General features: G+C 50.9%; 1 protein-coding gene and 1 non-coding gene across 2 annotated transcripts; one reads left to right on the plus strand and one right to left on the minus strand.

Moving 5' to 3' along the window:
* Window positions 1-9,415: 9,415 nt before the first annotated feature.
* Window positions 9,416-19,776, plus strand: LOC102390131 (serpin B6-like). The gene is made up of 7 exons (XM_006044455.4): window positions 9,416-9,516; window positions 13,067-13,241; window positions 13,412-13,561; window positions 16,306-16,423; window positions 17,383-17,525; window positions 18,925-19,080; window positions 19,260-19,776. The coding sequence occupies exons 2-7, from the start codon at window positions 13,077-13,079 to the stop codon at window positions 19,662-19,664; spliced, it is 1,137 nt and encodes a 378-aa protein (XP_006044517.2). The 5' UTR covers window positions 9,416-9,516; window positions 13,067-13,076; the 3' UTR covers window positions 19,665-19,776.
* On the minus strand, window positions 15,097-15,202 carry LOC112583168. The gene has a single exon (XR_003107511.2). It is a non-coding gene; the product is annotated as a U6 spliceosomal RNA (small nuclear RNA).
* Window positions 19,777-23,707: the final 3,931 nt, after the last annotated feature.

Consider the following 23,707-nt stretch of genomic DNA (forward strand, 5'->3'; position numbering starts at 1 on the left):
CAGCATCAGTCCTTCCAATGAACATTCAGGACTGATGTCCTTTAGGATGTACTGGTTGGATCTCCTTGCAGTCCAAGGAACCTTCAAGAGTCTTTTTCAACACCACAGTTCAAAAGCATCAATTCTTACGTGCTCAGCTTTCTTTACAGTCCAGCTCTCACATCCATACATGAGCACGGGAAAAACCAGGTAGCCCAGCGTGACGGTTAATTTTGTGTGTCACCTTGACTGGGCCAGAGGACCAGTTAATTGGTCTAACACCAATCGAGATGTTTCCATGAAGGTAGCTTTTACCAGGAGATGAGGATTAAATGAGTCGACTTTGAGTAAGGCAGACTGGCCGCCAGCACGTGGGTGGGCCTGGTCTAGTCAGTTGAACATGACTGAGGTCCCCTAAGGAAGAGGCGCTTTCCTCCAGAGGCCTGTGGACTCAGGCTGCACAGAACCCTTCCCTTCCCCCACCTCCTGCAGCAGGGCACCGTGTCCCCCATCCCTAACTCTCTCTGTGTTCAAAGCTCAGAAATTGCCCGGAATATGGTGGCTGTCTGCTTTAGCCCCTGCACTGCCCAGCCCTGTAGTTCCACCACTCACTCACAGCCTCCAGGAAGGAGGACGCGGATGGTCCTGGCAGCTTGCTTTGCCTCTATTTGCAACTTTCCTTGGTTATCTGAGGTCAAGGTGCAGGCGGCATGTTCCCAGCTCCTGGTAGGAACAGTCATCTTCCTCTTCCGAGCCAGCATCCTCGTGTCAATGTCCCTCTGGCCTTGGGCTCACCCTCAGCATTCCTGTGGGCTTCCCCGGTGAAGTATCCGCCTGCCAGTGCAGCAGATGAAGGGTTGATCCCTGGGTTGGGAAGATCCCCTGGAGGAGGAAATGGCTACCGCTCCAGGATTCTTGCCTGGGAAACCTCATGGACAGAGGAGCCTGGTGGGCTACAGTCCACGGGGCCGCAGAGTTGGTCACAAATTAGCGACTGAGCAAAGCAAGTAAAATAAAGCGTCGAGCAGAGAGGTGCCGGTTGGCACAGTCACGCCCCCGTCCCCGTCTCACCACCCAGCCCTGCTTTTGTCCCGAGGTGCCCCCAGAGGCACAGGCGGCCTTCCGTGGCTTCATGGAGTGGTCTCAGGACCGCAGAGCCAAGCGCTTTGCCATCCACTGGGAATCTGGAGGAAAGATCCCATGATGATCCATCTGCTTGCGAAAATGGGGCTGAAACACTACGGCCATTCCTCAAAGCCTCGACACGAAGGCCCGCATGAGGCACACCTCCACTTCTGGGTGTGTCCCCAGAAGAATTGAGAGCAGGTCTCAGACAGACACTTGCAGCCCCGCGTCTGCAGCAGCATCATTCACAACAGCCAAGAGTGCAGGCCTCCCACGTGTCCATGCCGGGACGAATGGTAACAAAGGGTAGTCTCTGCACTTGGCTGCACACAACGGAGACGCATCCGCCTTTAAAAGAGGAAGGTAAGCCGGACACAGGCTCTGACACGGATGACCCTTGAGGATGTGACGCCAAGTGAAATCCACCCCTCACAAAAGAACAAATCCTGCGTGATCCCACTCACATTCTTGCCAAAATCTGTCCTCGTTTTCTTCCACTACTCCCGAGTTTGACACGTTTCAGAAATTGAAGTGGAGGTAGCCTGGTTCAGGCTTCAGGAGAAGGGCAGCACACCTCTGCCCGACTTCAGACCCTGCACCTGCTGTCCCTCACACCTGCCTGCAAGCATGACAGTCGTTACCAGCAAGTCAAGGGGCACTTTACATACGGAAGTGCGTGGGCCTTGGAGTTTCTTAGCTCCTGATGTTAGGCCCCAGTGAGGAATCTTCTGACTCACAAGGTGAAACAAACAGCATTGTCACAGTTAAAGAAAAAACCGGAGCTGCGTTGTTTCCACTGAGCCGATGACGGTATCAGTGTGCGGCCTGGGGTTATAAATGGCAGCCCCCATAAGCGCAGTGTGAAGTCTCAACAGCCGGGATCCTTTCCCAGCTGGGGGTCCAGACCGACCTCATTCGGCATTTCCCAGGGAAACTCAAGTCTGGAGATCGGCTGGGAACCCAACTCGGTGATGTATGTGCTGTTACTTCTCTGTACTCTTTCTATTTCTTTTCTTTTTATACCTGCATGCTGAAATTAAGCCAAGGAATCTATTGACAATTGAACCTGTTTATTTGTGTGTAACAAGCTGGAATCAAGATTGCCGGGAGAAATATCAATAACCTCAGATATGCAGATGACGCCACCCTTATGGCAGAAAGCGAGGAGGAACTAAAGAGCCTTTGATGAAAGAGAAAGGGAAGAAGGCGATTTTGACTGAAAACTCAACATTCAAAAGGGAAGATCATGGCATCTGGTCCCATCACTTCATGGCAAATAGATGGGAAAACAATGGTAGCTGTGAGAAACTTCATTTTCTTGGGCTCCAAAATCACTGCAGATGGCGACTGCGGCTGTGAAATTAAGACGCTTGCTCCGTGGATGAAAACTTATGTCTAACCTAGACAGCATATTAGAAAGCAAGACGTTTCTTTGCTGACAAAGGTTCATCCAGGGAAAGCTATGGTTTTTCCAGTAGTCATATATGGATAGGACAGTTGGATCATAAAGAAGACTGAGCATCAGAGAATTGATGATTTTGAACTGTGGTGTTGTAGAAGACTCTCAAAAGTCCCTTCGGCTGCAAGGAGATCAAACCAGTCAATCCTAAAGGAAATCAGTCCTGAATATTGGAAGGACTGATGTTGAAGCTGAAGCTCCAATACTTTGGCAACGTGAAGCAAAAACCTGACTCATTGGACAAGACCCTGATGCTGGGAAAGATTGAGGGCTGGAGGAGAAGGGGGTGACAGAGGATGAGATGGTTGCACAGACTTGATGAGTTTGAGCAAGCTCCAGGAGTTTGTAAAGGACAGGGAGGCCTGGCATGCTGCAGTACATGGGGTCACAAAGGGTTGGCCATGACTGAGGGGCTGAGCTGAACAGAAAATGGGGTCTCTCTTGTTAAGGAATCCTTCGAACGGAAAATGAAGGTAAAACTTCTGGCAAACCAATTCAGGACATGGGGATTTAAATGTGGCTTTTCTTTGCGAAGAACTGCACTCTTTATCTGCGGAACTCTGTCCTGGATGGTAGGGCAGACAGCAACCCGAAGGCGAGCCAGCAGCAGTCGGGGCTCTCTGCGGTTCTCGGCTCAGACTCACCTGCTTCCTCAGCCACGTCTCCCCCTGCTTACAGCTGGGTCACACCTGCCCTGCCCCCGGCGTGCGGCTCTGAGGCTCTAAGAGCTGAATGTGTGTGGTTCCGACTCAGAGAAGTGTTGGCGGCTGGTGCACAGGGAAAGGGGCTCTCGCCCACCGGGGCCTGTTGCCCAGAGTCACCGGTTACGAGCCCGGGCAACCACGACTGGCGGCTTGCGAGTAAACAGGTGTCTTGGTTTCCGATAACCGATCACCACAAACTCAGGGTGAATGTGTCCCGGAACCTCGCCATATGCACGACATTAACACACGCTCGAAATCCTGTATATAATTCACATGTAATATGATCAACAACAGCAGTTAGTGCAGGGTGTGAGCACGTTCGCCTGAGGTGCGTCCAGGGAACCCAACTGGGGTTCCCCGGGGTCCTGGTTCTGCTCATGGAGCAGGTAATCTCTGGCCAGGGTGCGGGTCGGGGTGGTGGGGGATACAGGAATCACCTATACTCTCATTGTGGCAGAGTCTGCCCTGGGTCTGGAAAATTCTATGAAGTTGCTGGTGAACCATTTTCACTTTCATTTCTACATATGCTCTTCCCTGTATTCCCCAGGCCAGGTTAGATTCAGTCCCAAAGAGATTTTTCCTGTCTTCCTCCGGTTATCATGATTTCTGCCCTCCTGGGCTGAATGAGTCTGTGACACCATCATCAGCTGGTGGGCACTGTCCCCCCTTGAAGGCAGGTAGCGCGCCCGGAGGTATTTCTGTTGTCATAATGGAGGGAGGTGCAGCTGGCCTCTAGTGGAGGTGCACAGGAGCCACGTCAGGAATGGCCATCCGACCCCACTCGTCAGCCGTGCTGCCTGCGAGCAATGCTGGCTGGACACGTAATCAGGCCCCTTTCACGTCGGAACCCACCACATCTCCAGCACAGCGGTGTGTCTGGAGGTTTCTCTTCGGGGGCCTAGTGGGTGACGTGCAAAGTCAGTGGTGGTATTTCCCATCAACAGTGGTGGAGGCAGATGTTTACCAAGCTTCCCATCACTTCTCACTGAAGTTAATGAACGTGACACGCAGTGTCTTCTGGAAACTGCCCACCAACTCTGTGGAGCAAATAGGTGTAAACGCTGTCAGGAAGTCAGGTTCAGACATTCGTGAAAAGGAAATACAAGCAACGCTAGCATATGTCTTAAACGCGGGCTGAGAGATACACGTCTGAAACTCTGATTTTGAATTTTAATATTGCTTCTGAATTATGTCTGCCTCCTTTCTTGTTTCTGCAGCCCCTCTCCCTGGCGTCACTCCCAATACACCCACCCCATGTAGCCCAGCCTGTGCGTCCCCCGGACTCCCTGTTCTCACTGTCCTGTAGGAGGACCACCCTGGGTCCTCCCTTCCCAGCTCTCCGTTCCTGGGCAGGTCACCGCCACCCTCACCGCCCACCCAGGACCTCTTACCTCTTTCTGAGGCACACTGCGATTGCTTCAGCTCTGAGTCTCAGGGAATTTTACCCCTATCATTTGACTTGCTTCCTAAGTGTCTCTTTAGGTCCAACCTGGTCCTTTCCTCTGTGTCATAAATCCACATTAGGCCTGAACAGGGTTTTTAGAGACAAACCTCTTTGTGAAACTGAAGCTTTCAATCTGTGTAGTTTTCATAAAATTCCTTGGTCTGGAAAAAACTCTCCAAACTGCCATAGTTGAAGTCTGGCTTTTCTGCCATGTGACGCGCCGGGTGGTGGTGGGGTGTGATTAGTGAGCCAGAGGAGGGGTCCCTGCCCTCTGACTGGGCTGCAGAGCCAAGAGCGCCTCTGTGACTCTCACATCCTTCCTCTCAGCTCCTGGTACCATTTCGGGCACTTGACCTCACTGGGGGTGGTGCTGGGTCAGCCTCGGGATCCAGGAATCTCCTGGTTAATCAACGTTCATTTTTAGCCATCAGCCTGATCTGTCTTTCAGTGTTGCCGAACACTGGGACACCTTCCTGGGCTCGGGTCCCCTCCTCCTGTTCACCTCCTGTTTCTTTACAGAAGCTAAAACATTTGAGGACAGGGGTGCAGGGAGCAGGGGAGCCAACTGCCCAGCACATTATGTGTGGAACCCTGGAACCACCGGGCACCCTTCTCTGGGTTCCATGTGCTGAGTACAGGCCCTTCCCGATCTGGCTGACTTGGATTTCAGGGCTTCTTCCTGCCACTGACTTCTCCTCAATCCCCTCCTGAACACATGCCCCCGCCCCCCAATGGCCACCTCCCAGGACCTCCCAGGTCATTCTCAGAGGACCTGTTCTCTGACATCACCGGGAAGACCCAGATCTAAAATGCTGTTTCCCTCTGCATCTGGCTGAAGAGCTTTAACATTTGTACATAATCGCATCCTCCAAGAAGCCTCACCATCCCTTCAGAAATCAGTCCAGCCACTGCGGTTGATGGTACGGACACAAAATCAAGTCAAGGAGAATGAGGCTGTCCTAAGGCTGGTCACCTAGTGGGGAACACAGAAGCTCCTCCATAAAGTCCGTCCGGAGTGAAGTGTCTGCCGGGACTTTCTTGGGGAATTTGTGTGTGGCTGCCACCATCTAGATGTTTTCTCATAAGATCTAGGAAATACCTCTGAGCACTTCTGGTGTTCTCATCACCTGTAAGGCACCTCACGTCGGAGGTTGTATCCTCAGCCAGGTGCCCAGATCCCAGCCCAGTGCCACGCTCGTGGGAGAGGCCGAGACTTCCCTGCTACTTGAGGTGACAATCTTCATTAAGCAAGGATGGAGCACTCATGGAGGAAACAAGTTTTGAGGGAGAAAGTTCTTCAAAGTTAAGGAAGAAAAAGTTTAGAGAGATAAAGGTCTTCAAAGTTACAGAAGAAAGAAGTTTAGAAGGAGAAAGGTCTTCAAAATTAAAGAAAAACCAAGTTGAGAGGGATAAAAGTGTTCCAAGGTAAGGAAAAACCAAGTTTAGAAGGATAAAGGTCTTCAAAATTGAGGAAAAACCAAGTTTAGAGGGACAGAGGTCCTCAAAGTTATGGAAGAAAGAAGTTTAGAGGGAGAAAGGTCTTCATAGTTAAAGAAAAAAAAATAGTTTAAAGGGAGAAAAGTCTTCAAAGTTAAGGAGAAAAACCAAGTTTAGAGGGATAAATTCTTCAAAATTAAGGAAAAAACAAGTTTAGAGGGAGAAAGGTCTTCAAAGTTAAGAAAAAACCAAGTTTAGAGGGAGAAAGGTCTTCAAATTTAAGGAAAAAACTAGTGTAGATGGATAAAGGTGTTCAAAGTTATGGAAGAAAGAAGTTTAGAGGGAAAAGGGACTTCAAATTTAAGGAAAAACCAAGTTTAGAGGGATAAATTCTTCAAAGTTAAGAAAAAACCAAGTGTAGAGGGAGAAAGGTCTTCAAAGTTAAGGAAAAACCAAGTTTAGAGGGAGAAAGGTCTTCAAAGTTAAGGCAAAACCAAGTTTGGGGGAGAAGGTCTTCACAGTTAAGGCAAAACCAAGTTTAGAGGGAGAAAGGTCTTCAAAGTTAAGGAAAAACCAAGTTTAAAGGAAAAATCAAGTTTAGAGGGAGAAAGGTCTTCAAAGTTAACGCAAAACCAAGTTTAGAGGGAGAAAGGCCTTCAAAGTTCCAGAAACCTTTGCAGAACAGGGCCATGCTCAGCATTGCTCTCTGAGGGCTGCTGAGAAATGGCATCTGAGTGCCCGCAGGCAGAGCAGCAGGCACGGTCTTTTGCTAACAATACCCGGACAGGACTCACTGGGCTGAGAGTTAGGAGGCCAAGAGGGACTGACCGTGGTGGTGGTGGGAGATGGTGCTCTGCCGGGTGACCCAGACCTGTTGGGGTGCGCTTGCCAGAACCAACTCTGTTTCTTCTCTAGAGCTGAAAGTCAGATCATGAAATAAAGCCTTTGAAAAACACGGAAACCTCGTCCCTTCTGGACAGTGTTGGGAAACTTCTGAAATAGCTTCCAGAAGACCTCTGATAAGTGTTGATTGCACTGATACTATGGTTATACTCGCTGCATCCCGGAGCGGGAAGTTCAATGCCCTGTTTCTCTTTTTTTGGTCAGGATCCTTAAGATTCAACCAGACAGGGAAATATTTTTCAGATACAATGCTACTTTCTTAAAAGTAATCACATAGGGAAAATTTAGTTGGAAAAGGTAACATTTCAAAATCTTTTGAGTTTTAACTGATTGTTAGAAGGATTTTATGTCCCCTATGTATCTCTTTGGGGCTTCTCTGGTGGCTCAGATGGTAAAGAATTGGCCTGCGATGGCGGATACCCAGGTTCGATCCCTAGGTCAGGAAGATTCCCTATAGAAGGGAAAGGCTGCCCACTCCAGCATTCTGGCCTGCAGAATTCTATACATGACCACACAGTCCATGGGTCGCAGAGTTGGACTCGACTAAGTGACCTTCACTCACACTCTGGCGGGGCCTCAGCTTCTGTCCTCAGCCAGGACCCTGACACACAGGCGCAGCTGGGCGGTGAATCCCGCATGCGGCTCCTGCACCCACGGCCCGTATCCTGCTCTGTTCCTGCTTGTCTCCTGGACACCTTCACCTAATGCTCCGCAAGCACCATGAGTCCTCCTTGACAGGAGATGCGGGTTTGATCCCTGGGTCAGAATTCCCTGGAGCAGGAAATGAAAATCCTATGGGTGGATTTTCAATCCATGGTGGGCGACAGTCCACAGGGTCTCAAGGAGTCCGGCACGACTGACGACTAAGCACAGCAATTCTACATTAGACCCCGACCCTCCCCTTCCCCGGTAGGCTCTCTTTCACTTAATCACATCACAATGAGTACAGATACCTGAGTTACACTAGTAATTGGCACCTGCATCTCTACTCCTTTCCTGGCCCCTTGCCCCCAGTCCACATGGTTCTCACATCCTGTGATGCCCGCCCTCATCAGCCCTGGGCAGTACCCTGTCACTGCTGCACTGCCCAGGCTCAGGCCCGCCTGGCTGAGCCCTGGTCCCCAGAGCCGAGTCCTAAGGGCCCCTGGGGCCTCTCCCCCGGCACCCAGTCCACCCTGAGGGCCGGTGCTGGAGTCAGAAAGGAAACGGGAGGGAAGGAGGGGAGGATATGGATGAACGAAGGAATCACGTTACTCGTCCAGCTTCAATCTTGCAATGGTTCCTGATGTTCTTGTTCAGCCCCTCAGTCATGTCTGACTCTTTTGAACCCCGTGGGCTGCAGCATGCTGGGTTTCCCTGTCCATCACCATCTCCCGGAGCTTGCTCAAACTCATGTCCATTGAGTCAATGATGAATCCAACCATCTCATCCTCTGTCGTCCCCTTCTTCTCCTGCCTGCAATCTTTCCCAGCATCAGGGTCTTTTCCAATGAGTTAGCTCTTCACATCAGGTGACTAAAGTATTAGAGCTTCAGCTTCAGCCTCACTCCTTCCAATCAATATTCAGGATTTACTTCCTTTAGGATTGTGTGGGTTGATTGCCTTGCAGTTCAAGGGGCTTCAAGAGTCTTTTCTAACACTACAGCCCCATGACTGACAGATAAAACCCCAATTCCTCAGAACAGCCTCCAGGTTCTTTCCAGTCCAGCCCTGCTCAATCCTTCCAACCCTGCCTGCCTCACCTTGGTTGCTCCCCAGCCCACACCCTCTGCCGGGTCCTGAGTGTACCTCCTGGGAGCAGGAGCCCTTTCCCACCAGTGACTCCACCTGGTTGTTCCTCCTCCAGCTGCCCCTGGACCTCACCCCTCCCTCGGGCCCGGCTCCTCTGTCACCCCGGGAGCCCAGCCCAAGCCCCACCGCATCACTAGCTCTGACCTTCTGACCCCATCGGGCCAGTTACGTGCCCATCAGAGCCGCCACCCACTGCTCAGAGACACAACCTCTTTCCCGTCCCTCTGAACCCACAGAAGAGGAAGAGCGTGTTTGATCAGTTTTATCCCTCGCCTCCTTTGTGACCATATAGAGTCTTCCATACAATCAGCTTCCAACCCATAGAGCATGGGGGTTTCCAGCTCTGCTACCTAGTGGGGCTTCAGGATAGGAAGATGCTGTTGCTCCCTGTGCAGGTCTAACTGTTGCCCCGCCCTCCATCATGGCCGGGTCAGACCAGCCCCTCCCGCTCTGCCCAGCTCTCCAGTTGTCCCGCCCAGCCCCGCCCCTCCAGCCCAGGTATTTGGGCCCCAGCGCCTCCATCCCTGCCCAGCCTGCTCCTACCGTGCTTGGTACGTGTGGGGTGGTGGGGCCGTGGCACCGGCCTGCCCGACGCAGAAGGCGGTGGGCCTGGTGGGGGCCGGCACCAGGCTGGTTTCCTTTCAGACCAGGTGGAGCGGCAGACGTCACGACGATGTGAGTGTGGATCCTGGCCCCCTGCGCGCTCTTGGGGTCCTGTGAAATGTGTATGCTTCTTACTGGCATGTGCATTGAATGGAGAAGAGCTGTCCCTTAATGGGGATCTTCCCCACCCATGGCTCGAACCTGGAGCTCCTGCACTGCAGGAGGATTCTTTACCATCTGAGCCACCAGGGAAGTCCAATTTCATTATCTATCTAAGCTAATTGAAATATCTCGTCTGTACCAAGTCGTGAGACTGTTAATAAGCAGGCGGATTCTTTACCAGCTGAACCATAAGGGAAGCCCAAGAATACTGAAGTGGGTAGCCTATCCCTTCTCGCACAGCTTTCCGACCCAGGGATCAAAGTGGGGTCTCCTACATTGCAGGCAGATTCTCTACCAACTGAGCAACTAGGGAAGTCCATGGGTCTATCTTATCTTTGTTATATCTTCGTATACCTTCCCTAAAGGTAATAATGAGCTTTCCTGATAGCTCAGTTGGTATAGAATCTGCCTGCGATGCAAGAGACCCTGGTTCGATTCCTGGGTCGGTAAGATCCCTTGGAGAATGGATAGACTACCCGCTCCAGGGTTCTTGGGCCTCCTTGTGGCTCAGCTGGTAAAGAATCCACCTGCAATGTGGGAGACCTGGGTTTGATCCCTGGGTTGGAAAGATCCCCTGGAGAAGGGAAAGGCTACCCACTCCAGTATTCTGGCCTGGAGAATTCCATGGACTGTATAGTCCATGGGGTCGAAAGAGGTGGACATGACTGAGCGACATTCACCTTCACTTTCACGAATACCTTTCTTTGCACTTGACTTGAGTCCAGCTGCAGAAATATGTTTCATAGACCTTGGACTGTTCTCTGCACTTGAAATGTATTTGAGGCTTCCCAGGTGGCTCAGTGCAAAAGAATCCACCTGCCAGTACAGGAGACTCAGGTTGGATCTCTGGGTCCAGAAGATCCCCTGGAGGAGGCAATCCACTCCAGTGTTCCTGCCTGAAGAATCCCATGGACAGAGGAGCCTGGCGGGCTGTAGCCCACGGGGTCATCAAAGAGTCGGACACAACTTAGTGACTAAACAGCAACAGCAATTCTTAATTACACTGCAAATACTGGGGTAGCACTTTATAGCATCACTTGCACAGCGTGAGAAGAAATCCCTGTCTTACTTTGTCAGTATAGGAAATGAATGGTTCTCAACCTGTTCACGTTTCTATTTGAAAAAGGGTGTTTTAGTTTGCTCTCCACCCCTCTCTCTCTTTGTCTTTTTTGGGGAGGGGGGCGCTGCCATAATGATGAAGGCTGGACTGCAGAGTCATGACCTGGTGCTCAGCTCTCACTCTGCTCCTTGGAGCCCGGCAGAACTAAGCTGCTTTTTAAATCAGCTCTTTCTGGAGCTGGTTTTGCTCCATTATTTTCCCTGTTTTAAGACTACTTCCTTGATTCTGGCTGCTCTGCAGGTCAGCCATCACATAGTTTGCTAATTATGCTCATTTTGTGTTGTTTCTCATAACTTTCCTTTGCATTGTTAGCTGAGTGGAGTCTGCAGGGCCTGAACTATCAGAGCAATTCACACCAGCCCTGGGTACAGGACCCTCCCGAGTTCCTGCCTGGGGAGCACGGTGCTGCCTCTGGTGTTCTGTCTCAGTGCCCCGGGGAGTGCACGAAGCACCGTTTCCTGTCTGATTTCCGGGCCTGTATCAGCGTGGGCTGTTCACTTATCTCCTGATTGACGTATTTTCTGCAGTCAGAGTATCCTGAACAAACCTCTGGGCCTCACTGCTTCATTCCTTCCTTTTCAGTTTAGCGATTTTACAGGGAGTGGGTATGCGCTCACCTTTAAGGACCATCAGCAACTGTTGTCAGTGGACAAAAAGAACTACCACCAGCATCGCTGTGGCCTTTGAAGACAAGTGCACTTCTGCTTTTTTCTGCATTAGTGTTAAGCTATTGGATACTAAGGCCTGTCCTGGTGGCTCAGTGGAAAGAATCCTTCTGCAATGCAGGAGCCTCGGGTTCAGCCCTGGGTCGGAAAGATCCCCTGGAGAAGGAAGTGGCAACCCACTCCAGTATTCTTGCTTGGAAAATCCATGGACAGAGGGGCCAGGTAGGCTGTAGTCCATGGAGTCACACAAGAGTCAGACATGACTTAGCTACTAAGCAAGAAATTGGATATTAAAGATGGAAGAGAATGTGTGTGGGGGGAGTGTTTCCTCTCCTCTACATTCTTCCTGGCTGGTCTAGAAATTAAATTGACCTAGGACAAATCAATAGCAAAAAACCAACGCCATTGAATTTTGTGCGAACCTTGAAGATATAAGACTCAAGAAGTGACAAGGCAGGCAGCTTTGTGTGTGTGTGAAGATTTGACAAAACAAGGGGTTTTTGCTTGGGGTAGCAAGAAACAGGGTTTGCTGGTTTCTTGCACAGCCTTTTCAGCCTTTCGTTTCCCTCTTTGGCCATAAAGATGTCTCTCTACCTCCTGGTACAGGGAGAGTATTTCCACGTGGAGATTTATTTTCAGCTTTCAGGGGAAACAGAAGAAGGCCAGAGTACACTTTTTGCACCAGCTGTTTCTCAAGTCTCTTTACTTCAGAGCAATCGATGTGCTGCCGTGGAGTGTTTTGGGGTGAGCTGCCCTGCACGCCATCAGGAACACAGATTACCTGGTGCGTCCCCGTCCTCATCCAGGGAGCAGAAATCGGGAGCTGACGCAGGACCCGGAGCGGGGCTGCCAGCCTGCAGGCCCTGCGGCTTCGCGCCCTTTCCTCGGGCTCACCTGCTTGTTTCTCCCACGTCGCTATCTAGGACTGACGCTGCTTTCTGTTGAAGAACTGGGGATCTCTCAGCTCTCATCCCTTCCCACCATGCACAGAAAGGCCCTGAACCCTCGCGCACTCCCTCCCCTCCCCACAGTGTCCTGTTCTGGACCGAACGCCCTCCGTGGCGGGGCTGTTGACCTCTGAGGCCGGGCCCTGGAGGTGGAAGTGGGCACATCCCAAGCCTTGTCCTGAGTGGGGTGAGCAGGCCCTGGGCCTGGGCACGGGGCCCTGGATTCGGGCTTTGGCACAGGTGGAGATCCCATAGGAGGAGGCCTGGGCGTCCGGGGGTTTGTCTTTGAGGCTTTCATGCTTCTTTGTACGGGATATACTTGTCTTTTATCTCAAGGCTGGGGTCTTTCTCTCTCTTTACATAATGTTCAACTTGTGTAACTGTGCTTTTGGATTGATCATTTTGAATGATTCTTGTTATAAAATCGTACCTATAGGCCCCAAACACACCGAACAACCTAGAAATGGGAGCAAAAGCCAACAGCTCCTTCCCGACCCTCCCAGGCCGTGTCCCAACACACTGTCTGTGTCAGCAGCGGGACTCAGCCGTGTTCACGTGTTAGAAGTCCACACGGGGGTCTGAGGCCCTGAGGAAACCGAGTTTTGTGCGTGTACCTGTTTGCTCGTGCAAGCAGAGCGTCAGTGCTAACAACAGTTAAGAGCAGAGTGAGACGTGGTCGACCTGTGGCCTGAATTTGTGTGACACTGATTTTAAATCCATCCTTTCAGCCTCGCCACCATGGATGTGCTGTCAGAAGCAAACGGCACCTTTGCCTTGACCCTTCTGAAAAAGCTGGGTGAAGACAACTCGAAAAATGTGTTTATCTCGCCCCTAAGCATCTCCTCTGCCCTGGCCATGGTCCTCATGGGGGCCAGGGGCAACACCGCAGCCCAGATGTGCCAGGTACATTCGGGAGGCTGGTTCTGGGCGGCGGCCAATGCTCTTTCTTTGGCCCGTGAGCCGGTGTCCGTGATCTGAATCCCAAAGACCTCGCTCGACAGACAGGCCTCGCTCTCCTGTAGTCAGGGCGTACTGCACTTGTGCGTTTTTATCTGTTTTTTTTTTTTTTTCAGACACTTTCTCTAAACAAGAGCAGTGGGGGAGGTGAAGATGTTCACCAGGGTTTCCAGAACCTTCTCAGCGAAGTTAATAGGACGGACACACAGTACTTGCTCAGAACCGCCAACAGGCTTTTTGGAGAGAAGACTTACGATTTCCTCTCGGTAAGTCATACTCCCGATTGCCCGAAGCAGATAGAGACCGAGGTCGTGTGGAGACGGGAGGCGGGCCTTGTGATGCAGACAGGCCTTGTGGGCTGAGACCCACACTGAGGGCGGGGTGTGGGACCCCAGTCACGACCTCACGCTTCCTGGAACCATTTGGTCATTGCCTGTAGGACCATATATATACGTTAGTATACTGTGTCAGTGTTTTTCTTTCTGGCTTACTTCACTCTGTATAATAGGCTCCAGTTTCATTCCCCTCATTAGAACTGATTCAAATGTATTCTTTTTAATGGCTGAGTAATACTCTATTGTGTATATGTACCATAGCTTTCTTATCCATTTGTCTGCTGATGGACATCTAGGTTGCTTCCATGTCCTGGCTATTATAAACAGTGCTGCGATGAACACTGGGGTACAGGTGTCTCTTTCAATTCTAGTTTCCTTGGTGTGTATGCCCAGCAGTGGGATTGCTGGGTCATATGGCAGTTCTATTTCCATTCTTTTAAGGAATCTCCACACTGTTCTCCATAGTGGCTGTACTAGTTTGCATTCCCACCAACAGTGTAAGAGGGTTCCCTTTTCTCCACACCCTCTCCAGCATTTATTGCTTGTAGACTTTTGGATAGCAGCCATTCTGACTGGAGTGAAATGGTACCTCATTGTGGTTTTGATTTGCATTTCTCTGATAATGAGTGATGTTGAGCATCTTTTCATGTGTTTGTTAGCCATCTGTATGTCTTCTTTCGAGAAATGTCTGTTTAGTTCATTGGCCCATTTTTTGATTGGGTCATTTATTTTTCTGGAATTGAGCTGCAGGAGTTGCTTGTATATTTTTGAGATTAGTTGTTTGTCAGTTGCTTCATTTGCTATTATTTTCTCCCATTCTGAAGGCTGTCTTTTCACCTTGCATAGAGTGTCCTTTGTTGTGCAGAAGCTTTTAAGGTTAATTAGGTCCCATTTGTTTATTTTTGCTTTTATGTCCAAGATTCTTGGGGGTGGGTCATAGAGAATCCTACTGTGATTTATGTTGGAGAGTGTTTTGCCTATGTTCTCCTCTAGGAGTTTTATAGTTTCTGGTCTTACGTTTAGATCTTTAATCCATTTTGAGTTTATTTTTGTGTATGGTGTTAGAAAGTGTTCTAGTTCCATTCTTTTACAAGTGGTTGACCAGTTTTCCCAGCACCACTTGTTAAAGAGATTGTCTTTTCTCCATTATATATTCTTGCCTCCTTTCAAAGATAAGGTGTGCATAGGTGCATGGATTTATCTCTGGGCTTTCTATTTTGTTGCATTGATCTATATTTCAGTCTCTGTGCCAGTACCATACTGTCTTGATGACTGTGGCTTTGTAGTAGAGCCTGAAGTCAGGCAGGTTGATTCCTCCAGTTCAATTCTTCTTTCTCAAGATTGCTTTGGCTATTCGAGGTTTTTTGTATTTCCATACAAATTGGGAAATTATTTGTTCTAGCTTTGTGAAAAATACCGTTGGTAGCTTGATAGGGATTACATTGAACCTGTAGATTGCTTTGGGTAAAAATATGGAATGCTTCATGAAATTGCGTGTCATCCTTGCTCAGGGGCCATGCTAATCTTCTCTGTATTGTTCCATTTTACTATATGTGCTGCCGAAGTGAGCACTCAGTGTTCTTTTGATGAATTAGTGGGGGAGAAAGTGGTCTCCCCATCCTATTCCTCTGCCTTCTTAGGAAATCCCAAGAAAAGCATTGATATTTAGAACATTATTTTGATATGGAATATAAACTCAAAAGATGAGAAATATTTGTCAGTTATTTCATACTGATCAAGTATCCAAGAATCCAATACCAATCGCAGTGTATAATTAGATATTCCTTTAGTTTGTTTTTTGACTGGTCATTACTTACTAAATAGTATTTTAAGAAGCAGGCACTTGTTTTCAGATGTGTTTAAAAGCTGTTGAAATCACCAAGGGTATGATGAGGTATTGACTTGTAGGTGACCACTTTGCTTCCAGACTATTTTCTTAGACTGAGAGACTGACATCTTTTTGAAAAGCCCTGATTAAGAAGTGGAGCAGTAGGTTGGCAGAGCCTGAATGATGTGAAGGTTCTATGAAATGAGGCACCGGGACCACAACATGCAGGGTCCACGGTGTGTGGAGAAATCAACCATGTGACATCGGACAGAGCCAATTCTCCTGGTCCTCAGAGCACCTCTGAGACGTAGCTACTGCTGCGTCCTTGCTTCCAGGGGGCAAGGAAGCCAGAGAGACGCAGCGCCTTTCCAGGGTCACACAGCAGTGAAGCCGGGACGTGTGCTGGCGGCGGTGTTGCCGCAGTGCCTCTCGTGAATGGCTGTGTTGTTGTTGTTTGGTCGCTAAGTCGTGTCTGACTCCTTGTGACCCCGTGGACAGTAGCCCTCCAGGCTCCTCTGTGCATGAAATTGTCTAGGCAAGAATACTGGAGCGGGTTGCCATTTCCTTCTCCCGGGGACCTTCCCACGAGATCAAACCCTAGTCTCCAACATTTGCACGTGGATTCTTTACCACTCTGCCACCTGGGAAGCCTGTGATTTTACTCAGTTATTTATTCAATGTAGCTGAAAACTAAGAAACCAGATTGAAGGTTAATTCCACACATTCGTTTGTACATTACACAAGTAACCGTCAAATGATCAGTGTTGAGGTCGGCGTGGTGAAGAAGTAAGCTCTTGGTGTTGTCTGTTTCTGTAGCCATGTGATTCTGTCATTCTGTCTCTCCTAGTCTTTCAAAGATTCCTGCCGCATATTCTACCAAGCAGAGATGGAAGAGCTGGACTTTGTCAGCGCTACGGAGGACTCCAGGAAGCACATAAACACCTGGGTAGCCGAAAAGACAGAAGGTGAGGACGTGTCACTACTTCTGTTTGCACAGTATTTGAATCGGTCTAATTTTCCACAAGTTCCTTCCCAAGACCATCAAATGTAAACAGAAATGGCTTTTTTCTCTAAAAAACTGGAAACTTTCAAATCCACTTCTGAAATATATTCAGTAACTAATCAATTTCTCTAGCTTCCCCTCCTCATCAGTATTTGGTGCACCTCTTCCAGAGCAATCACACTTTGACTTTTGGCTGTTGCTGTTAATGTTCATATAGTCTGCCTTTTCACAAAGGGTGGAAGGAAGGCTCTGGATCGGGCTCCACCTCCCTGCCTGTGCAGCAGAGCGTGTGCTCTGAGGGTCGCTGAGCATCACTGCAAGACACGCGGTCAAGCCCTGGTCCACCTGCGCTTCTTCGTTTTCATGCTCTGCATGCTGGCTTCGGCCTCTCCCCTTCAGGACAGTCCCCTCACGTTGTAGATTGAACATTCCTTTTTCTGTCGCTGTGAACTATTCTGCCCTATTATTTGCTCATTGTATGTGTTTTATGCAACTCATGGTATTTTCTGAGCAGAGACTTTAAGGTTTTTGTTGCTGATTTTACTTTAGGGGCCAGGCTCCCTGTATGAGTTTCCCTGGTGGCTTGGATGGTAAAGAATCCACCTGTCAATGCAGAAGAGACAGGCTGGATCCCTGGGGCAAAAGATCCCCTGGATAAGGAAATGGAAATCTGCTCCAGTATTCTTGCCTGGGGAACCCCATGGATGCAGGAGCCTGGTGGGCTACAGTCCACGGGGTCACAAAGAGTGGGACCCAACTTAGCGAGTAAACAGACAACTCCCTGTTCGTGGTTGTCTGGGGGACGGGGAGCCCTCTGGTCTGTGCACTGACTCCTCCAGGGGGTGGACCAGTGAGTACTGTGCCCAGCAGCTCCACCAGGAAACCCTGTTAGCTAACTGGTTCTTTAAATCTTCTTTGCAGATAAAATTAGAGACTTGCTCTCTGCAAATTCAGTTAACCCCATGACACGTCTCATTCTCGTGAATGCCATCTACTTCAAAGGAAACTGGGACAAACAGTTTAACAAAGTGCACACCAAGGAAAGGCCATTCAAAGTCAGCAAGGTGAACAAGAATGTGTCATAAAGTGAAGGAGGTTGTTGGAAATGGTCCCTGGGGTCCCGTTGGTTTACAGAGCGTGCCAGGAGGCTGACCTCAAGGAACTTGTGCCTCTTGTGGCCTTGGTGGCCCAGATGTGGATGCGGGCACACCCTGGCTTCCTCTCCCCCTGCTCCTCCTCTGCTGTATCATCAGGGGCGGTCTGTGTGGCCGGTGTTCCGTCTTGTATCACACATCCCACGGGGCAGCTCGCAGGTGTCTGGGCCTTCTAGAACCCCCAAGATCCAGTTCAAACTCCAGACCGTGGCTGTGACGCTCCATGGGCCTGGATCCTACTGTCTGTCCCCCTCCTGTCAGGAGCTACCTACACAGACGCCTTTCTCTGCAGGGCCGTCCAGAAGCCTCTCTAGTGGTCTCCCCAGACCAGGTTCCTGGTTCCTGTGTCCCTCCTCTGAGCTCTCACAGAGTCCGTGGCCTCTCACAGTGGCTCTGATGTCCCAGAGCCCCTCGGGCCCATGTGCAGGATCAGGGACTTTACTTGGAAATTTTCCTGAGGACCGTGGCTGGGCTGAGAGTGGTGGGGGTCGGAAGCACAAGTCAGATTGTTTTGTATTTTTTTTAAATAATTGTATGTATTTATCTTGGCTGTGCCGGGTCTTCTTGCCGCGGAGCCTTTCCTGCAGCTGCCGTGGCGGAGGCCCTCTTGGCTCAGTGCTCGGGCTTCTCCTGCCGGTGCTCCTCTTGGTGCAGAGCTCGGGCTCCAGGCCCGTGACCGCGGCAGCTGCGGCTCCCGGGCTGTCAGCCCAGGCTCGGTGCTTGGGCCCGTGGGCTTAGAAGCCCCTGGGCCGTGGGTGTTCCCGAGCGGGGTGGGGCCTGTGCCTCCTGCACTGGAAGGCGGGTTATTTACCCCGAGCACCAGGGCAGCCCTGTTGTCTTTAAAACTAGAGCCAACACGGTGGTTCGTGGGTCAGCTGTGGGGCGCGAAGGACAGGGGCCCAGGGCTCTCCAGGGTGTGACGGCGGGATGGGTGGTGTCGCCATGAGCAGAGATGGGAAGGTATAGATGGAGCAGGTGGAGGGGAACACGAGCCGCCAGTGTGGGAGCCGACGTGGAGGCTCCTTTGCGTCCAGATGCAGATGTCAGGTAGGCAGGAGCCGGGGGAGAGGTCCTGCTGGGTAAGTCAGTGTGGAGCCCTCCTGGGTCAGCAGGAGAACAGCAGCCTGAGGCCTGAGTGCTGGGAACCAGGGGTGGGAGCTGGAGCCGTGAAGACGAGCTGACGACGCGGAGTTGGGGTGGGTCTGGTAGACAGGACAGAGTGTGTGGGTGCAGGTGGACGGCTCTGATGACTCGTCCAGCGTGTCCACAGGTCTTGTTTCAACTTAACATTTATCTATTTCTTTTATAGAACGTGGAGAAACCTGTGCAAATGATGTTCAAGAAGTCCACCTTTAAATCAACCTACATTGGAGAAATAAGCACCCAGATTCTGGTGCTTCCCTACGTAGGCAAAGAACTGAACATGGTCATCCTGCTGCCCAGTGAAAGCACGGACTTGAACACGGTAACCAGCCAGCCGTGGCCCCATGGGGTCTCATCGGGATTCCTGCTGGGCACTGGGCTCTGGGAACTCGTGTGCAGCCGGCAGGCTGCCCTGGGCCCACAGGGCGCAGTGTGTGGGTCACAGTGGAAGGTCCCTGGGGCAGCGCTGCTGCAGACCCTGAGATCTTCTACCTTCTCCAGGTGGAGAAGGCCCTGACCTACGAGAAATTCGTTGCTTGGACGAAGCTGGATGTGATGGACGAGGACGAGGTGGAGGTGTTCCTGCCCCGCTTCACGCTGGAGGAGAGTTACGACATGGAGTGTGTCCTCCGAGACCTGGGCATGACTGACGCCTTCGAGGCAGCCCAGGCTGACTTCAGCGGGATGTCGTGCCAGCAAGACTTGCACCTGTCCAAGATCGTGCACAAGTCCTTCGTGGAGGTCACTGAAGAGGGCACGGAGGCCGCGGCCGCCACAGTGGCCAGGATCACCCCAAGAATCCTGAGGATCGTGCCCCGGTTCTGTGCCGACCACCCCTTCCTCTTCTTCATCCAGCACAGCAAGACCGGGGCCATCCTGTTCTGCGGCCGCTTCTGCTCGCCGTGACGAGGTGGTGGGGCCCCCAGTGCTCCTCACCGCTCTTCCCGATCTCTGCGAAGAGCTGAAACCCAGGTGACCTTGGTGAAGGTCCACAAATAAAGGGCTGATAGAGACCGCCTGTGTGTTTGTCTGTGTTGTGTGTGTGTGTCTGTGTGTCTGTGTGTGTGTGTGTGCGCGCGCCCGTGTATTCTCGTGTCCCGTGCCTTCTCGGAGATAAAGCTGCCATTGGAGGCGGGCGCTCGGTGGTCCCGTCAGTGGGGAGCACTGGCTGCCTGCTCTCTGGGTCCTCCCTCCGCCCGCCCCGTCCAGGCCCTCAGGGAGAGCGCTGTCTGCTCCGGGCCTGGAAGGATGAGCGGGGCTGCACTGTCTCCTCTGCTCAGTGGCCCTGCTCCTGAGACCAGAGCGAAGCAGAGGCTATGACAGCCGTGGGGAGGGGGAGCGGGCCTCAGAGACCAAACGTGAGCCCTCCATAAAGCAGCAGAAGAGGGGAGGGCCGTGGACCCAGACCAGAGAAGTCCATCCCCAAGCCACTGTGTCTGCACTGGGGGTCTGTGGTCAGAGGCATGTTCAAGTGCTTGACCGTGCACATTCCTGAGCATGCTCAGTTGCCCCCAGGGTCAGAGATGAGCAGACAGGTCCTGTTCACGAGATGGGGGCGTTTCGGACCACGTCATGGATGTACACCGGGTGACTTTCCATCTTGCTGCTGGTACTGGAGATAAAGAGGCAGCTAAGGTTTCAACCAGTTCATTCTAAAGGAGATCAGACCTGAATATTCATTGGAAGGACTGATGGTGAAGCTGAAGCTCCAATACTTTGGCCACCTGATGCGAAGAACTGATTCATTTGAAAAGACCCTGATGCTGGGAAAGATTGAAGGTGGGAGGAGAAGGGGACAACAGAGGATCAGATGGTTGGATGGCATCACCGACTCAATGGACTTGGGTTTGGATAAACTCCGGGAGTGTGTGAAGGACAGGGAGGCCTGGCGGGCTGCAGTCCATGGGGTCACAAAGAGTCGGATATGACTGAGCAACTGAACAACACGAGAGACAGAAGCTAAACACATGGTCACACATCTACAAACTACTTTTATGAGCAGAGGAAAACAATACTTTTATGTTTAAAAACCATTTCTTCGCTTATTACCTAGTTCCTCTGTCAACTGTGAAATAAATCTCCAAACACTGAGTACCACTTACTAAGATCCTTCTTATTAGTCCTGAGCCGTGAATTTGAAAATAACCTGTCACATAATCATAAGCTGACTTTTATGATCACTTTGTAATAACATAAAAATCCTTACTGCTGCTGCTGCTAAGTCACTTCAGTTGTGTCCAACTCTGTGCAACCCCATAGACAGCAGCCCACCAGGCTCCCCCCTCCCTGGGATTCTCCAGGCAAGAACACTGGAGTGGGTTGCCATTTCCTTCTCCAATGCGTGAAAGTGAAAAGTGAAAGTGAAGTTGCTCAGTCATGTCCGACTCTTAGCGACCCCATGGACTGCAGCCCACCAGGCTCCTTTGTCCATGGGATTTTCCAGGCAAGAGTACTGGAGTGGGTTAGGGTTAGGGTTAGTCAATCATAAAAAGATTAAAGAAGTCTTAATCCTAAAAAAGAAAAAAACTTGGGACCAAATTTAAGCAGTTTATCGTAAAGACATTGCAGGTATCAAAGAAAACGATAAACAATCTAGTGGGACTTTTACATTAAGGGACAGCTCTTCTGCATTGCATGCACATGCCAGTAAGAAGCATACGCATTGCACCAGGACCGCGAGCGGGCGCGGGGATCCAGGATCCACACTCACAGCGTAGTGACGTCTGCCTCGGCCACCGGGTCCGAAACGAAACCCAGCCCAGCGCAAGTTCCCGCCCGCCTTCCGCCTCGCGCAGGCCGTTGCCGCGGCCCCACCTCCCCACACATATGCTACGGAGTGCCCACCGCCCCACATATATGCTACGGAGTGCGACAGGAGCCGGCTAGGCAGGGATCGCGGCTCTGGGGCCCAAATACCGCGACCAGAGGGGCGGGGCGGGCCGGGACGACCGGGGGGCGGGGCAGAGCGGGAGGGGCGGGGAGGACCCGGCCAGGTAGGAGGGCGGGGCAACAGTTAGACCTGCACAGGGAGCAACAGCATCTTCCTACCCCCGAAGCCCCACTAGGTAGCAGAGCTGGAAACCCCCACTCTCTATGGGTTGGAAGCTGATTGTCTGGAAGACTCTATATGGTCACAAAGGAGGTGAGGGATAGAACTGATCAAACACGCTCTTCCTCTTCTGTGGGTTCAGAGGGACAGGAAAGAGTTGTGTCTCTGTGCAGCGGGTGGCGGCTCTGATGGGCACATAACCGGCCTGATGGGGCCAGAAGTTCGGAGCTAGTGATGCGGTGGGGCGTGGGCTGGGCTCCCCGGGTGACAGAGGAGCCGGCCCGTGGGAGGGGTAAGGCCCAGGGGCGGCTGGAGGAGGAACAACCAGGCAGAGTCACTGGTGGGAAAGGGCTCCCGCTCCCAGAAGGTACACTCAGGACCGGGCAGAGGGTGTGGGCCAGGGAGCAGCCAAGGTGAGGCAGGCAGGGCTGGAAGGATTGAGCAGGGCTGGACTGCAAAGAACCTGGAGACCGTTCTGAGGAATTGGGGTTTTATCTGTCAATCACGGTGCTGTGGTGTTAGAAAAGACTCTTGAAGTCCCTTGAACCGCAAGGCAATCAACCCAGACAATCCTGAAGGAAATAAATCCTGAATATTCATTGGAAGGACTGAGCAGATCAGATCAGTCTCTCAGTCGTGTCTGATTCTTTGAGACCCCATGAATCACAGCACTCCAGTCCTCCCTGTCCATCACCAACTCCCGGAGTTCACTGAGACTCATGTCCATCGAGTCAGTGATGCCATCCAGCCGTCTCATCCTCTGTTGTCCCCTTCTCCTCTTGCCCCCAATCCCTCCCAGCATCAGAGTCTTTTCCAGTGAGTCAACTCTTCGCATGAGGTGGCCAAAGTACTGGAGTTTCAGCTTTAGCATCACTCCTTCCAAAGAAATCCCAGGGCTGATGTCCTTCAGAATGGACTGGTTGGATCTCCTTGCAGTCCAAGGGACTCTCAAGAGTCTTCTCCAACACCACAGTTCAAAAGCATCAATTCTTCAGCGCTCAGCCTTCTTCACAGTCCAACTCTCACATCCATACATGACCACTGGAAAAACCATAACCTTGACTAGACGGACCTTTGTTGGCAAAGTAATGTCTCTGCTTTTGAATATGCTATCTAGGTTGGTCATAACTTTCCTTCCAAGGAGTAAGCGTCTTTTAATTTCATGGCTGCAGTCACCATCTGCAGTGATTTTGGAGCCCAAAAAAATAAAGTCTGACACTGTTTCCACTGTTTCCCCATCTATTTCCCATGAAGTGATGGGACTGGATGCCATGATCTTCGTTTTCTGAATGTTGAGCTTTAAGCCAACTTTTTCACTCTCCACTTTCACCTTCATCAAGAGGCTTTTTAGTTCCTCTTCACTTTCTGCCATAGGGGTTGTGTCATCTGCATATCTGAGGTTATTGATATTTCTCCCAGCAATCTTGATTCCAGCTTGTGTTTCTTCCAGTCCAGCGTTTCTCATGATGTACTCTGCATATAAGTTAAATAAACAGGGTGACAATATACAGCCTTGACATACTCCTTTTCCTATTTGGAACCAGTCTGTTGTTCCATGTCCAGTTCTAACTGTTGCTTCCTGACCTGCATACAAATTTCTTAAGAGGCAGATCAGGTGGTCTGGTATTCCCATCTCTTTCAGAACTGTCCACAGTTTATTGTGATGCACACAGTCAAAGGCTTTGGCATAGTCAATAAAGCAGGAAGGACTGAGGCTGAAGCTAAAGGTCTAATAGTTTAGTCACCTGCTGTGAAGAGCTGACTCCACCCTGATTCTGGGAAAGATTGCAGGCAGGAGAAGAAGGGGATGACAGAGGATGAGATGGTTGGATTCATCATTGACTCAATGGACATGAGTTTGAGCAAGCTCCGGGAGATGATGATGGACAGGGAAGCCTGG

The sequence above is a fragment of the Bubalus bubalis genome, chromosome 2 (genome assembly GCF_019923935.1).
Source record: "Bubalus bubalis isolate 160015118507 breed Murrah chromosome 2, NDDB_SH_1, whole genome shotgun sequence".
Taxonomy (NCBI): Eukaryota; Metazoa; Chordata; class Mammalia; order Artiodactyla; family Bovidae; genus Bubalus; species Bubalus bubalis.